Consider the following 18,370-nt stretch of genomic DNA (forward strand, 5'->3'; position numbering starts at 1 on the left):
GGGAACGAGTGAAACTCCCGGCTGGATCAGCGGTAAGAGCGGTGCAGGAGAGGGGAAGGAAGGAGGCGGAGTCAGATCGGCGCCATCTTACAGACCCACGTGTTGGGCACCGGAGCGCTACACCACTCTGCAGACTTATGTGCTGGACATCAGAGTTTCCCTCCTGGGTTGTTCCAGCGGTGTGGCTCTCTTCAAGCCTGTATTACCGCTAATTATTGCGGCACATCAGCTGAGGGCTGACCACCGTTCAGAATAAGGGGGATCCCACAAAGAACTTTTGGGCAGCTATCATTGGGGAGAGGAGGCTGAGGCGAAGGAGGCAGCGGATGTTGCATTGATCTATATGACTCTCCAACTTAGCTGCTAGATGTAATCAGCATCTCTCAAGATATCACTGACACCCTTACTTAACATAACAGGCTCTTATTTCATTATGGATAAATATATGGGCAAAAACGCCAAGTCTGGCAGAAGCTCTACACGCAACCAGGCAGGTGCATCTCCAACGCCACAAACTTCTGAAGTTAATAGCGAAAACACACAATCCATTGCAGAAGCTATCATAGACCGGCTGACGCCTGTAATTGACAATCGTTTGGCAGCCTTTCAGACTTCCCTAGACACGATTGTGTCACAAGTTAATGCCCAAGGAACACGTTTAGCAGAAGCAGAACAAAGAATTTCAGACTTAGAGGACTCCACTAAGGCTCTTAAAGACAAACTGGTCAATAAAGAAAAGGATATTTCAGACCTCTTGGATAAGGTGGATGATCTGGAAAATAGATCTCGTCGCAACAATTTGAGACTTATAGGTATCCCAGAATCTGTCCCGTCCTCAGAATTGATTAAACTAGCATCAGAATGGCAGACCGAGCCTGGTCATCTTCAGAGTCCTCGATTTTCAGGATAAAACCCGTATCCTATCAGCTTACAGGAAACAATGATCCCTGTTATATGACAATCATAAATTACTTTTGTTCCAGGATTATTCGGCTGCCATGGCAGCCAAACGCAAAGCTTTCAATCCTGCCTGCAAAATCCTTGTTGATAAAAACATTCGTTTTAGTTTGCAGTACCCTTCAACCTTGCGATTCAGCTCGGCGGGAAAAAAATGGGCCTTTAACGACCCGGAAAGAGCTCTGGAGTTTCTCCGAGGGGACTTCCAGACACCTGTTAACTCCAGCGCTACTTGAACGAAAAGAACTGCCTTAATTCTTTCATCTTTAGTGATGTCGAGTTTATGTTAATATCCTTTTGCCTAATGAGTGGCATGTTTTTCTCTTGTATGATGCTCATTTTGCAGTTGAGCTTACTTGTTATAGTTATGATAGTTAATTGGGATGGGGGAGGGGGAAGGGTCTCTGTGTGCGCAACCATTTTATTTCTGAAACGAGGAGTCTTACACTTACTCGCTGGGATGAGTGGGGATCTCATTTAAAGCTTTTACGTATTGGACAAATGTTTAGTCGTGTGGGTGTGGGTTGATGACAGGTCTAGATATTGTTAAAGATACCACAATCCGTTCTTTACAATGGTGCTCGTGGAACGTAAACGGGCTGAACTCTCCGATTAAGAGGAAAAAGGTTTTACATTTTTTACATAAGGAAAATTTCCATATTATTTTCCTACAGGAAACACATTGGATAAAAAATAACCACCCAGCTTTGCTTAGTAGGAAATACACACTTTGCACGGAGGCATCATATTCCAAAAAACAACGAGGAGTAGCTATATTAATCTATAATGGCCTTAAGTATGAAGTTCTTGACACCCTGGAAGATCCACAGGGCAGATTTCTCCTAGTTAAGATAGTAATCGAGGGAATGAGTTATAGCCTACTTAATATTTACGCTCCTAATACACCAGAAGCACAGTTCCAAGTCAGGATACTGGAAAAACTGGCGGGGTGGGATGTGTCCTGGGTGGTCATGGGTGGCGACTTTAACGAGGTGGCTGACGCCTCCATGGATAGATCCAGATCGACGGTTACCCATAGGTTGGCACAAGGAAATAGCATTCAATCACTTTCGAAACATCTAGATTTGGTGGACATATGGAGACTGCAACACCCTCTTGAGAGAGACTACTCCCATTACTCCCACGTACATAACTCTCATGCCAGGATCGACTGTTGGCTTTTACATTCATCACTACTCCCCTTAATAATTCAAACGGATATACAAAACATCCATATTTCAGATCATGCTCCAGTGACATTTAATTCTAGATTGACGTCCCCAATACATCAGGAGAGGAGGTGGCGTTTCCCCTCCTACCTCTATCAATCAGATGATTTTAAGAAATATTTGCAAATGTCGTGGGAGGTTTATAAAGAGGATAACCGCATTCATTGGAATGACACACATTTGTTTTGGATGGTGTCAAAAGCTGTATTAAGGGGTCAGATCATCTCCTATGTCAGTCATAAAAGAAAAGATCTAATGAATAGGACCGTAGATACACAAAAGTCGCTGACCCAGGCCTACAAGGCATTCAAATTAAATAACACTCCACTAACGAGAACACAATTTTTGGAGGCTAGAGACAGAGCGGATGCTCTGGCACATGAGATGGCCATGTTAAATCTAGATTATCAGAAACACAAATATTACAAATGGGGCAACAAACCAGGAAGGGTACTGGCTTCACTTACACAGCCGTATAGGAAGATGACAAAGATACACAAAATACAATATCGTAGCGGCCACCAGGTAACTAATGATGAAGAGATAGTAAACGAATTTAGATTGTTTTTTAGCGAATTGTACAAATTTGAACCAAAGGTAGGAGAGGAGAATGGGAGATTCCTTAAGGGTCACTTAGCACCAGCACTAGCTGAGGATGAGAGAGAGGCAATCAATGCTCCCATATCTGCCTCAGAAATCTTACAGGTCATTAACAAACTTAAAATCTCCAAGGCACTGGGCCCGGACGGGTTCAGTAATGAACATTATAAAATTCTAGGACCCCATTTGGTACCTCACCTTTGTGAATTATACAATGACATGGTTAGAGGTGGCCATCTTCCTGACCGGTTCAACGAGGCGGTTGTCATTGTCCTTCCAAAACCGGGCAAGGATCACATGCAAGTTGAAGGGTATAGACCAATATCCCTACTTAACTCTGACTTCAAAATCTTTACAAAAATTTTGGCTGACAGACTCCAAAGAATTATCCCTAACTTAATCTCACCACAACAAACCGGGTTCATACACGGGAAATCCATTACTTTTAACATTAGAACAGCCCTGGGAGCTATATCTTATTGCAGAGCACACAAACTTATGAAAACTATCGTGGTCAGCTTAGACGCCGATAAAGCATTCGATAGGGTAGCATGGGATTACTTACATGACCTGCTAGCATTTCGAAATTTTGGCCCTTGGTTCTGTGACGCAGTTAAAACAATTTATAATAACCCGATGTCTAGGTTATCCGTGAATAACATATTATCTAAACCATTCGAAATTCAATGGGGAACTCGCCAGGGATGTCCTTTGTCCCCTCTGCTGTTTAATTTGGCATTGGACCCACTCCTGAGAACTTTGCAGAGTGAAACGATTTTTGAGGAGGTAAGAGTGGGAACTAATTTTATAAAAATCTCAGCCTTCGCAGACGACATCCTTTTATTTATCGCCAATCCAGCCCAGGCAATTCCGGCTATCATGAAAATTCTAAAGAATTTCGGCCTGTGCTCGGGCTTCAAAGTCAACTATGGTAAATCCGAGGCCCTGACAGTTTTTAGAATGGGGAGGCTGCATGATCCACTGTTTCCATTTCACTGGAGCCAAGAATCTATTAAATACTTAGGAATACGACTAACAGCAGATATGTCTAATTTGTACAGGGTAATTAATCTCCTTCACTCATGGAAACATTTTACATTGTCATTTTCAGGCGGATGTCATTTACCGTATATACTCGAGTATAAGCCGACCCGAGTATAAGCTGACCCCCCTAATTTTGCCACAAAAAACTGGGAAAACTTATTGACTCGAGTATAAGCCTAGGGGGGAAAATGCAGCAGCTACCGGTAAATGTCAAAAGTAATAATAGATACCAATAAAAGTAAAATTAATTGAGACATCAGTAGGTTAAGTGTCTTTGAATATCCATATTGAATCAGGAGCCCCATATAATGCTCCATACTGTTCATTATGGCCCCATAAGATGTTCCATATTAAAATATGCCCCATATAATCCTGCATAAAGGTTAATAAAGGCCCCATAAGATGCTCCATAGACACATTTGCCCAATATAATGCTGCACAAATGCTGATTATGGCCCCATAAGATGCTCTATAAAGATATTTGCCCCTTATAGTGCTGCACAAACGTTATGGCCCTATAAGATGCTCCATACAGACACTTGCCCCATATGCCGTAGTGCCCTACAAACGTTAATTATGGCCCCATACAGACACTTGCCCCATATAGTGCTGCACAAACATTATGCCCCTATATAGTGCTGCAGAAACGTTATGGCCCCATATAGTGCTGCAGAAACGTTATGGCCCCATATAGTGCTGCAGAAACGTTATGGCCCCATATAGTGCTGCAGGAATGTTATGGCCCCATATAGTGCTGCAGGAATGTTATGGCCCCATATAGTGCTGCAGGAACATTATGGCCCCCATATAGTGCTGCAGGAATGTTATGGCCCCATATAGTGCTGCAGGAACGTTATGGCCCCCATATAGTGCTGCAGGAATGTTATGGCCCCATATAGTGCTGCAGGAATGTTATGGCCCCATATAGTGCTGCAGGAATGTTATGGCCCCATATAGTGCTGCAGGAACGTTATGGCCCCATATAGTGCTCCAGGAATGTTATGGCCCCATATAGTGCTGCAGGAATGTTATGGCCCCATATAGTGCTGCAGGAATGTTATGGCCCCATATAGTGCTGCAGGAACGTTATGGCCCCATATAGTGCTGCAGGAACGTTATGGCCCCATAGATGCTCCATACAGACACTTGCCCCATTTGCTGCGATAAAAAAAAATAAATCACATACTCACCTCTCCGTCGCTCAGGCCCCCGCACTTTCAATAGTCACCTCTCCTCGTTCCGGGTGCCGATCTGTCTCCAGCACTGACGTTCAGCAGAGGGCGCGCACTGACCACGTCACCGCGCCCTCTGACCTCAGCGTCACTGCTGGAGACAGATCGGCGCCCCGAACGAGGAGCAGGTGACTATCGCGCAGCGCAGGGCTCCCCTCCCCGTATACTCACCTGGTCCTGTCGCTGTATAGATCCTGCTTCTCCGACGCCGCAGCTCTTCATCCTGTACTCAGCGGTCACATGGTACCGCTGATTACAGTAATGAATAGGCGGCTCCACCCCTATGGGAGGTGGAGCCGAATATTCATTTACTGCAATGAGCGGGACCATGTGACCGCTGAGTACAGGAAGAAGCTGAAGCTGCTGCTGCCGGCGCTGGGGAAGCAGGAACCGCGCCTGGACTAGGTGAGTATTTTTAGACAGCCCCCGCTCCCCCTTCCCTGCCGACCCCCGGTATGACTCGAGTATAAGCCGAGAGGGGCAATTTTAGCCCAAAAAAGTGGGCTGAAAATCTCGGCTTATACTCGAGTATATACGGTAATCAAGATGATAGTTTTTCCTAAACTGCTATATGCCTTTCAGACTCTGCCTCTTCTATTGTCTAAAACAGATCTTAGCTTACTACAAATTTCCGGAAATTTATTTGGGGTGTTGGTGGTAGGATGCGCATTGGCCTTGTAAAGCTGCAGGCGACAAGGGCAGAGGGTGGAATTAATTTTCCCGATATAGGTAGTTATAACCTAGCTGCTAACTTTAGATTTGCCATTGATTGGATAAGGGGTGTCTCTCATTTTGCTAATGTGAGCCTAGAACAACAAATGTGTCCACATATCTTGCTGTCGGCATTACTGCATTTAAAGGGGGAGGAGTTCTCGGCGGAGATACAAGAATACCCAACATTGTGGCAAACAATACTGACTTGGAGGCGTTGTAGGAGGCTCTGTGGGTTGGGCGCTGGGTTTTCCCCTTTTAAGCCATTTCTTGGGAATCCAGGATTTTTAGGGGGTAGTGCTCCATCATTCTATAATCAACTGGCGACCCAGGGATGCAGGCAGGCAATAGATTTGCTAGATCTTAATTTTTCAGTGTTTTCTTTTGAAACTGCTTCGCTCCGTTTCCCATTATTTGCTAATAACCCTTTTCTATTTCTTCAAGCACGCAGCTTAGTACAAAAATGCCTGCCTACTGGGGGGGCGGGGGAGGGGAAAATCAATTTGGATGGTTTTATTAGAAACGCAAAATCCCAATCGGCATCTATAAGTAATATTTACTCAGTAATACGTAGAAGGTGGTCATGGGAAGGAAAGTCCACAGGAGTAGCAAAATGGTCAAAGGATCTCACAGGCTTTCAAGTGGGAGACTTTCTTGATGCTACCACAATACAAAGAAAATTTATATCATATAGTAGCTACACTGACATGGCCCTCCTAATTTTACATAGAGCCTATATCACACCCTATGTGCAGGCTAAGATGTCTCCCTCAAATGTATACTTGTGCTCTAAATGCAAATCACGCAACACTGATATTTACCATCATCTGTGGAGTTGTTCAAGAATTCAGGAGCTTTGGGGTACCATACTTAACGAGGTACAGAGGTTGTGTGGGATCAGCTTCACGCTTACACCACAATGGGCCATCTTTAATATTATTGAGGATGCACATCATAAATGGCCCAAACATATCAAGGCAACTCTGATGATTTGGGCTTCGGCAACTAGAAAAAGTATAATGCAGCATTGGCTAAATCCAGCCGTCCAGTCGTTGTCTCTTATACACGCAAAGATTATGGTTTTGTTCAAGATGGAGTGGATGGAGGCCCAGACCAATAAGGAAAGGCTATCAAGTAAATTTTTGACTATGTGGTCTCTCTTTATTCCTTCGCTTCCTTTAGAAACTACGTACCCAATTCGAAAATACTCAATGGTATTTGCTACAACGGATAGGTGGTCGTTCACCAATTCCATAATACAACTGTTGAAGGTGAGCACACAGAGATTTCAGGGTGGGTTCGGGGTGGGATGCGGGTCGGGGAATTGTTTTCACCATATGTATGTTTTGTTGATTTATGAAAAATTTAGTAAACAGAATTTTAAAAAAATAAATAAATAAAAATCTGATTAATAAGCAGACAAACTACAAGAGCAACAACTGTACCATATAGGAAATACGGCAGCTGTCAGTGTCTATTATGTGTATGTGTGAGCTAATATATACTGCCAGGGGGGAGGGCTTCCTGTTGGCTGGGGATTTATCAGGCTGCCAATTTAGCTTACAAATACTGAGGTAAAAATACTGACCAAATAACTTGTGAACGAGGTCTAATACAGGAGGAGATGACATACAGATATATACTATATACAGGGGAGATGACACACACATATATACTATATACAGGGGAGATGACACACAGGTATATACTATATACAGGAGGAGATGACATACAGGTATATACTATATACAGGAGGAGATGACACACACATATATACTATATACAGGGGAGATGACACACAGGTATATACTATATACAGGAGGAGATGACACACTGGTATATACTATATACAGGGGAGATGCCATACAGGTACATACTATATACAGGGGAGATGACACACAGGTATATACTATATACAGGGGAGATGACACACAGGTATATACTATATACAGGGGAGATGACACAGGTATATACTATATACAGGAGGAGATGACACACAGGTATATACTATATACAGGGGAGATGACACACATATATACTATATACAGGGGAGATGACACACAGGTATATACTATATACAGGAGGAGATGACACACTGGTATATACTATATACAGGGGAGATGACATACAGGTACATACTATATACAGGGGAGATGACACACAGGTATATACTATATATAGGGGAGATGACACATAGGTATATACTATATACAGGGGAGATGACACACAGGTATATACTATATACAGGAGAATATGACACATAGGTATATACTATATACAGGAGGAGATGACATACAGGAATACTATATACAGGAGGAGATGACATACAGGTACATACTATATACAGGGGAGATGACACACAGGTATATACTATATACAGGAGGAGATGACATACAGGTATATACTATATACAGGAGGAGATGACACACACACATATATACTATATACAGGGGAGATGACTACACAGGTATATACTATATACAGGAGGAGATGACACACTGGTATATACTATATACAGGGGAGATGACATACAGGTACATACTATATACAGGAGGAGATGACACACATATATACTATATACAGGAGGAGATGACATACAGGTATATACTATATACAGGAGGAGATGACACACACACATATATACTATATACAGGGGAGATGACTACACAGGTATATACTATATACAGGAGGAGATGACACACTGGTATATACTATATACAGGGGAGATGACATACAGGTACATACTATATACAGGAGGAGATGACACACATATATACTATATACAGGAGGAGATGACATACAGGTATATACTATATACAGGAGATGACATACAGGTATACACTATATATAGGAAGAGATGACATACAGGTATATAGTATATACAGAAGAGATGACATACAGGTATATACTATATACAGGAGGAGATGACATACAGGTACATACTATATACAGGAGCAGATGACACACAGGTATATACTATATACAGGAGGAGATGACACATGTATATACTATATACAGGAGGAGATGACATACAGGTATATACTATATAAAAGAGGAGATGACACATAGGTATATAGAGGAGGAGATGACTTACAGCAGGTGTATACTATATACAGGGGAGATGACATACAGGTATATACTATATACAGGAGATGTCATACAGGTATATACTATATATAGGAGGAGATGACATACAGGTATATAGTATATACAGAAGAGATGACATACAGGTATATACTATATACAGGAGGAGATGACACATAGGTATATACTATATACAGGGGAGATGACACACAGCAGGTATATACTATTTACAGGGGAGATGACATACAGGTATATACTATATACAGGAGATGACATACAGGTGTATACTATATATAAGGGAGATGACAAACATGTATATACTGAGGGGAAAATGAGAGGTGTGAGGTGAAAATGAGGGATGTGAGGTGAAAATGAAAAGGTGTGAGTGCAAAATGAGAGGAGTGAGGGAAAATAGTGGAGTGATCGGAAATTGACAGATGTGAGGTCGAAATGACAAGTGTTAGGGGGGAATGAGAGGAGTGAGGGGGAAAATGAGAGGTGCAAGGGAGAAAATGTGAGATGTGAGGGGGAAAATGAGAGGCATGATGGGAAAATAAGAGAAGTGAGGTGCTATAACTAACCACAGATATTTACTATGCCCGGGCAACGCCGGGCTCTTCAGCTAGTTCATTACTATATTCCATGTAGAAGATCTCTTAGACCATTTATGCTTCTATTTATCACTTGACTAGGAAGTACTGCCAATGTGTGTTTTAGAAGATATGGGTCCTGAAATAGTTCTAATCCGTGGCACCACACTTACGCATTCTTCACATTGTTACTCCTGGCTCTGATTAGTTAGATGATGTACACTTTCCACTCTTAGCTTATTTGACTTGTCCTCTACTATAATACTGGATTTACACATGCAGTTTTTGATGGACTGATATTACACAAAAACGGCAATGGTTCCAAACAGAAGAAAAAAATTATAGGAAGAACTTACATGATCAGCCATAACATTAAAACTACGTGTTTAATATTGTGTAAGACCCCTTGTGGTGCTAAAACAACCCTGATCCATCATGGCATAGACTCCACTGAACCCTTGAAGGCACCAAGACATTACCAGTAGATCCTTTAGGTTCTCTATATTGTGAGGTTGGGACTTTATGGATCAGACTTGCATTTTGAACACATTTCAAAAACTCTCCGATTGTTTTTAGATCTGAGGAAATTGAGGCTAAGTCAACATTTTAAACTCTTTGTCATGTTCCTTAAACCATTGCCAAAATAAGGCCTTTGCCATCAGGAAATGCCATTGCTATGAATGTGTGGACTTGTTTGCAACAATGTTTTTTTTATTAGGTAGTATTTGTCAACTAAACAGCCACAAAATTGTCGGGGCTCAAAGTTTCCCAGCTATCTATTAATCAGCTCATCATACTGCCTCCACAAGTATGCCGTCTTCCCATAGTGCATCCTGGTGTTATTTTTGCTCAGATAAGCAACAATCATGCACCCAGTTATTCATAAAATGTGAAAAAAGGTATTCATCAACCATACACATCTTTTCATTGTTACATGATCCAGTTGTGATTCTCATGTCTCCCTTGTAGGCACATTCAATACACTGGACAGGATTCAGAAAGAGTAATCTGATCAATCTGCAGTTATACAGCCATATTAAGGGCAGACATATCATTGGTGCAACCTGTGCAGCTGTGAGGATGAGGACTGTCTTACCCCGTCCCACCCTGAAGACAACCGTAGTATGCATATGTGTAATGGACAAACTCCTTTAATAGGTGCATATGGAAACATGTGAGATGCAAAGGGATAGAGGGAGCTTTAATCAAAACGCCACCGGATTGACCACCTCCAGGATCTCATACGGTCCAATAAACTTTGGACCCAACTTCACTGATGGCAGTTTAAGTCTATTATCTCTAGATGATAACCAGACTTTATCCCCACTTTTAAATACAGGACCCACTGAACGTTTTCTATCGGCCTTCCATTTTTTATGAATCTGAGTGGTTCCAATTTTCTTTTGTACATCCCTAAGTATTTTCACATCGACCTCCACCCTAGGACATTGAAAAGTAATCCTAGAAAACTCACCAAAATGGGGATGAAAACCATGATTTCAGAATAATGGTGTAGTTCCAGTAGACTGATTTACCCGACTGTTAAAGGTGAATTCAGCAAGAGGTAAAAATAAAGATCAGTCCTCTTGCTAAGCTGCCACAAAGCACCTTAAAACTTGTTCCAAAGGTTGATTTATCCTCTCAGTCTGATGATTGGTTTCAGGGTCACCTTCATACACATTTTCTCAATACTTCCTTACTTAGTCCTCTGTCTACACCACCACCCAGCAAGGCACTTCACGAACTTCTGTCGTCCCCAACAACAATACCACAGTCAGTGAGAGTCCTGTATTTCAGCCTATGTCCTTTTCCCCTTAGTGAAGCTACTTGTCTACTATAGCAGTTACTCAGCTTCTCTGCTGACCGATGCATTGGAACTACCACCCAGGGTGCTCTCTTCACCTTGTGTTCTCTGCTCTGATCCGTCCAATTACCTCCTGGACTTGCAAACTCGGTATTGCATTGTTATGTTTCCTGCCCCAGATCCTGTCTTTGGAAAACCACTCACATCTTCTGTCACTTTCTCTTGCCTCCTTCCTGGATCTCGCTATCCGCTCCCTCTGTCTACACTTACTCCAGGGACACCCATGTCATGCGACTCTGCTTACTTATCAGTCCATAGGTCTGCTGGGCCCTATCTAACTTCCTTACAGGAAATTGTCCCAACCATAACTCTACCTACTGTTGGGCAAACTATAACACCGTCATTAATTACGCATGTCACAGTACACATTATGCATTACAGCAACCCATGTGTCTACAAAGGGGAACATAGGCAGCATGTCCACCTCCATACACAATGCCTCATATGCGTTTGAATCACAGTATAATTTCCTTTTTGCTTGTACATAGATGATGAGATTTGGATTATTCTTACAGTCTAAATTAAGTCTTCCTTTTTTTCCTACAAATAGCCATACTCCCAGCAGGACTATTTCAGCGATTCGAACAGGTGGATGCAGAAGGGGTCAGAATGCATTATTACTGAAAGGCAGTTCAGAAAGAAGCATCTATAATTAGACCGTATCACGGTTTGTGTGACAACTCTCCGTGGATTGGTAGGAGGGATCTGCTTTCAGAGAAGGGGTAAAAAAAAGAGGGAGAGAAAGAAGGAGAGGGCTGGAAGATTGACACGACATGTGCTGGGGAAACCACTGGCTTCATCCCAAAAATATCACTGACTCATGTTAACAAGTGGTGAAGGTCCCAGAAGAGTTGAGAGCAGCAAGGATCTCCACTCCTGCTGCTTGCTTTCCTACTTTTGATACAAGGGCAAGAAGTTGTGATGGAGATCAAACGTGCAGAATAGGACAAAGAAGTATGGGGAGCGACGACCATATCATCATCACCTTATCCGGAGAGGGTCCTTGGGGCTTTAGACTGCAAGGGGGAGCTGAGAAGAGCTTACCTCTCCTTGTGTCAAAGGTATGCGCTCGTTTTGAGGCCTAACACCACAAGGCCAAGAGGTAGCATGCAAAACCTCATTAAGTCACCACCATATCTAAAAATATGCTTTACAATGATTTACATCATACTAATGATTATTCATGCTATTGAGATTAGCTGGGAAATATTCTGCTATCTTGCACAATTCTGCAGAACATGAATGTACCATTCATATAAAATAGGATAGAGACTATTGCATATCATTACCATTCTTTACAATAGCACTTAAGCTTCGGTATAGGGACTTACTGCTTGCATAGAGGCAGATTTTGCTTAGTTATGGGCCCTTTTTTAGCATATCAAGGCTGCCAAGAGGAGGCATAATACTGACACATATAAGAAATCAGTGTATATAGATAGCGGCGCTGTTGCGTATGGTAAATATGGACTGCTGCAAGTGAAACCCTTTATCACTAGGGATATATGGTACTAACAATAAAAATATATACAAAATATGTATGCACTTGCGCTACGTCCTATGTTGTCATAAATAGAAATGCCATTAGTGTGAAATTTACCTTGAGCAGGTAAATTTCACACTAATGGCATTTCTATTTATGACAACATAGGACGTAGCGCAAGTGCATACATATTTTGTATACATATAAGAAATCTACTTACATATGAATTACTAACTTTAATTTTACATTTTATTATTTGCTTTAGTTACACAAGTGATGACTACATGGTGTTTCTTGGGCTCTTTGCTAGGGAAAAGTTCTAAGGCTCAATTCACGCTTTAAAAAAAACAAAATGGCAGTCATTTATAAATATAGGTAAGTGTATAGACAAAGTCATTGGCGTAATTATAGGTATAGCAGCTACTATGGGCTTAGAGGTTGATGCTTTGCACCTTTTTGTAAGCAATAAGAAGTTGGCGGCTTTCTGCTATCTAGAACGACTTATTTGTTTTCTGATATAGGGCACTATTATTCCATGCTTTTAATTATTGCTACTTATGCTGCTGTTTGGGCACGTAAGGAGTCCATATCATGGTACCCTATAAATTCTAGTTATGCCCCTGCATACAGCTTCTTACTACATTACTATACTATGCTGCAGAAATTACTGTATCCAGTTGACAATTTTGAGTCTAAAAAATTTCCCAGTGTGGATTGTAGCATTTTAGTGATTTTGCAGTCAGTCGAGCATACACTGTATCAACATGCCACATTATATTTTTTCAGGCTTTTTTCTCCATAGGCTTCTTCATAAAACTTAAAAGACGAAACAATAGGGGGAACATTTTTCCTTGCAGAAATGTTCACATCTCACTGTAACATATTAGTAACTATTAGCAGCTCTTTAAAGTGCACCTGTCAGGAGACAGCTGTCCGTCACACTTAGCACTGTTGTAAATAACTAGACCGTACACCAACAACCGCATACGTTTTAAGGTAGAACGTTGGTCTAGTGATGCAGACCACCAAAATGAGTATAATTAAACAAGCACTCCTCCTTTTCCTATCAAAATTTGTATCCTCTTAATATATTGCAATCATCATATCATATAGCTTGTACTTACAATTGCTCATTTTCCCTTTCTACCCAGCTAATTCTTCTTTTTTCCATTAGGTCTATGACATCCTGTGATTAAAAACTGACTAGCTGAATTTTTCTAAGCTCGATGTAGAAACAGGAGGTTATTTTTTCCTGTATTTGTCATGAGTCGCTGCATAAGTCAATGGCGGGGAGTGAGGAGTGGAGCAACTGGGTCTGGAGTTAAAGAAGGGAATGATAAATGCAGGGACAAGAGACTTCCTGTTTTTACATCAAGCAGAAAAAGAGAAGAATTAACTTGGTAGAAAGGCAGACACAGTGCTGTATGAACGTGGCCTAAAGTCAATAGTAAAAAGTTGTGTCAAGTGCAAAGCTTGTGGCAGCAGTTCAGTCTACACGGGAGAGAGGAACGTGCCCCATCACAGGCCTGCAATAGGCAAAACACTAAACTGATTTTGATTGGTTATTTTGACAGATGTGTTTTTATGAACTATTAGGAGACAGATGGACGTGTCTATGCAGCAGTGGTTAGAGATTACCTGTATCCTGTGTAACGTAGCCATTGAGCCAATCGTTTTGCCCCCTCCATCAATATGCTAAAGTACATAGTGTTTGCCCAGCTTGCTTTCGGAACCACCTTACATTCATAGATCTATTATTGTTTAGGCCCCCTTCTCATGGCTCCATTTCAGGCAGATTTTAGTGTTGTTATTATGGCTACATTACTTAAACCACTCACAAAACCCTATTATGATCAAATTCAGATTTATTTGACCTTCAGGAGGTCGGGGTATAAGGCCCATAAGACAAACTCTGAAATATACCAAGTAATGTTAGTGTGGGAGCTTCCAGAGGCTACTGTATATTTCCGCTGACCGCAGACAAAATGTCATCAACAGTGACACTAACATTATGACTGTCAATGATTATTACAGTATGTTTCTAGCAAAAATTAATTAGTACTAACTAATGAAAATCTGGTACTGTTCATGATTTATGAAATGTTCTTTGTTGTTAGAGGTAAGTTGAAGTAATTAGTCCTGATGATAATACCTGTAAGGCAATGCCAAGGCATGGAATTTCATAAGAAACAAATCTGTTTTCCGTAGGGAGATATATCTTTTCATGTTAATTACCATTTTCCCAGCAAGTTTTCAACTGAAAAAAATGTCAATGCAAGTTGTATCATGGTTATTAAAGGAAATCTGTCACCCTTTTGTGGTTTTTGAGTTAATAATATGGGCATACAGGTTGTGACAGATTCCCTTTAACTATAAGCCACTTGTCCACAAAGATGTAATCATCGCACAGTTCAGATTAAGCACTAGGTTGTATGGTGACCAACATATGAAGAGTAGATCATCAGTCCAGTAGAGGCACCAAGGTCACAGTCCAGTCTAAAGGTACCTTCACACGAAACGACTTTGTAACGATATCGCTAGCGATCCGTGACGTTGCAGCGTCCTCGCTAGCGATATCGTTTAGTTTGACACGCAGCAGCGATCAGGATCCTGCTGTGATGTCGCTGGTCGCTGAATAAAGTCCAGAACTTTATTTGGTCGTCCGATCGCCGTGTATCGTTGTGTTTGAAAGCAAAAGCAACGATACCAGCAATGTTTTACACTGGTAACCAGGGTAAACATCGGGTTACCAAGCGCAGGGCCGCGCTTAGTAACCCGATGTTTACCCTGGTTACCAGCGTAAAAGTAAAAAAAACAAACAGTACATACTCACCTGCGCGTCCCCCGGCGTCTGCTTCCTGACACTGACTGAGCGCCGGCCCTAAAGTGAAAGTGAAAGCACAGCGGTGACGTCACCGCTGTGCTGTTAGGGCCGGAGCTCAGTCAGTGTCAGGAAGCAGACGCTGGGGGACGCGCAGGTGAGCATGTACTGTTTGTTTTTTTTACTTTTACGCTGGTAACCAGGGTAAACATCGGGTTACTAAGCGCGGCCCTGCGCTTAGTAACCCGATGTTTACCCTGGTTACCCGGGGACCTCGGCATCGTTGGTCGCTGGAGAGCGGTCTGTGTGACAGCTCTCCAGCGACCAAACAGCGACGCTGCAGCGATCGGCATCGTTGTCGCTATCGCTGCAGCGTCGCTTCGTGTGAAGGTACCTTAAGGAGTTGCCCGGCCACAGTCTGCACAATAAGAAGCGAGTTAGTAGAGTTTATTTCTATCAATCAATAAAACTTTGTTCCAATGTACATGCCCCATATGAGGTTTAAAATGGGAACGGATGTCATATTGTGGCCCAGTCTTTCCGTAAGTGGTCAGCTTAAAGGACTTCACTTATGTCAAAATGAACCTGTGAATGGTAAGTCTGCCTGAAACAGCTGCAATATGTTCATGGTTAAGCAGATTGCCAAGTGACCTTCAGCCAACCCCAATGTGACTTGCTGAAGGTGCAATTGATGAGCACTTGACACCATGTCTCTCATACAGTATTTTAGCTTTCTGTCATCAACTGATAAAACCCACCCCTTGTCAATCTAAAGAAAAGAGAATTGGAAGCAAACGTTACTATGTGATGCATTCATTATCCGACCAAAAACTTTTACAAGTAATTCAATTATTAAATACACTAGAGGTTAAGAACCATATTGTGTACAATAGTATACTATCCCTCCAGAAATGCAAACTTCAATGTCACCAATCTGTCAAGCTTTACTCGTACTTATTACTTCATGAGTGCCTCCTGCTCCCCACGGGTCATTTTTGACTTATCAGCGGGATATGCCATAAATGTTTGGTAGAAGATGGTCCCACTTTAAGAACTGTCTAGAAAACTGGGCATGCAGGAGTTGGAACCCACATTTATCTGACATAACAGCATATCTAGCCCATACGTCATAACTGTCCCACATAGAACAACGCCAAAATATAATAATAATCATTTTGTTTCTATAGCACCAACAAATTCTGCAGCACCTAATCAGGGACATGTACAGACAATAAAGACATCACAAAGTAACAGTTCGACAGATACAGCTGGAGTGAGGGCCTTGTTGGCAAGATTACAATCTATAAGGAAATTGGGGAGACACAATAGGTGGAAAGTGTTTGTCGTGCATAGTCTAGCCTTCATTATAATAAATAGGGCATTTTAAATAAGTATCTGTATCGGTGCAGTTGGCAAGTGCTATTGGGTGCAAGGAGGAAGTGGACACAGATGAATTGGAGGGAGAAGGTTCTCAGTAAAATTTAAAGGGAGGGAACAGGGGAGAGTTAGGTTAGATATTAGTGAGATCGTCCAGGGTAGTGCATTACAGAAAACTGGTGCAGTGCAAGAAACTCATGCTTGCGGTGACGTAAGTGAGATCAAAGGAGTTCATTGGATATGAACTCCGCTCAACTTTAGCACATCACCGCGAGGCACTGAGCTGAGCAAGCAAGTGCAGCTCAGTGTCTCTGCTGGATGGTAAGCTGTATAGTTACATCATGCAACAATGCAGCCTGCCATCTAGTTGTAACAGAGCTAGACACGCCATGGGCCAAATGGATTATTATCTTCTCTTTGGACAGGTGAGGAATATGGTTGTTTATTATATTAATTCTTTTACAGGTGATATTGGCTTCCGTGGATTTGACGCCAGGTGAGTATAAGTGTTTTTGGTTAATTTAGAGTCAATATGCATACTTCTGGCCATATTCCGACTAGATGGGTGCTGCCTCACTAAATACAGGTGATTTGAGCGTCAAGTCTGAATGTGGCCAGGAGTATGCAAATTACATACTTGCGGTCACGTGACCGCTCAGTTTTGCAGCCAGTACCGGAGGATTCTTACATCGAGCGCTGTGCCTGACGTGAGGATTCACAAGTCTGCAATCACATAGACTTTCGTAATAAGCCCAAGAAACCCCTTTAAGGGGGCAGGTATATATAACTACTGCAGTTGAAATATAGTAATACATATCAGCCATTTAGATAAATGGCCACTCATATAATACAGGGACTGCTAGCTGTTCTGACTCATAAGCAGTGGTCAAAAGTGCTGAACACCCTCCAACAAGATGTTATAAATTACTGGTCTTTCTGAGGATTTTACATAATGTAATGGTGTTAAAGGGGTATTACCATCTCCAAGATCTTAGCCCAAAATGTAGTAGATGCAATAATATTAAAATTAGCAAATACATCCAATTAGAAATGTTGTATAGTTCTCCTGATTAGCTATGTCACTTACCGTATATGCAGGGCATTGCAGTAGCTTAGGTACCAATGGTTACTGCTATTCACAACTAACTATCTGTCACAATGTAAGTTGCCGCAACCATGGATATCTAAGCTACTACAAGGCCCTGCACACAGGGTAAGCAACACAGATAATCAGAAGAACTATATACTAATTCTAATTGTAGGTATTTGCTATTATTATTATTATTACACCAACTACATATTGGGATAGAATCTTGGAGGTGGGAATTCCACTTTAAGATGCCTATACAACGGAAATAACTGTTGGGTCACCGCTTGC

The 18,370-nt window shown here is 41.8% G+C and overlaps 1 protein-coding gene across 1 annotated transcript in view; it reads left to right on the forward strand.

Moving 5' to 3' along the window:
* Positions 1-12,178: 12,178 nt before the first annotated feature.
* The window catches only part of SYNPO2L (synaptopodin 2 like), a 186,347-nt gene continuing 180,155 nt past the window's right edge, over positions 12,179-18,370 (forward strand). The window contains exon 1 of the mRNA XM_077259258.1: positions 12,179-12,372. Within this exon, the coding sequence (XP_077115373.1) occupies positions 12,268-12,372 (105 nt within the window). The 5' untranslated portion in view covers positions 12,179-12,267. The remainder of the gene's footprint in view (positions 12,373-18,370) is intronic.

The sequence above is a fragment of the Ranitomeya variabilis genome, chromosome 4 (genome assembly GCF_051348905.1).
Source record: "Ranitomeya variabilis isolate aRanVar5 chromosome 4, aRanVar5.hap1, whole genome shotgun sequence".
NCBI classification, from domain to species: Eukaryota; Metazoa; Chordata; class Amphibia; order Anura; family Dendrobatidae; genus Ranitomeya; species Ranitomeya variabilis.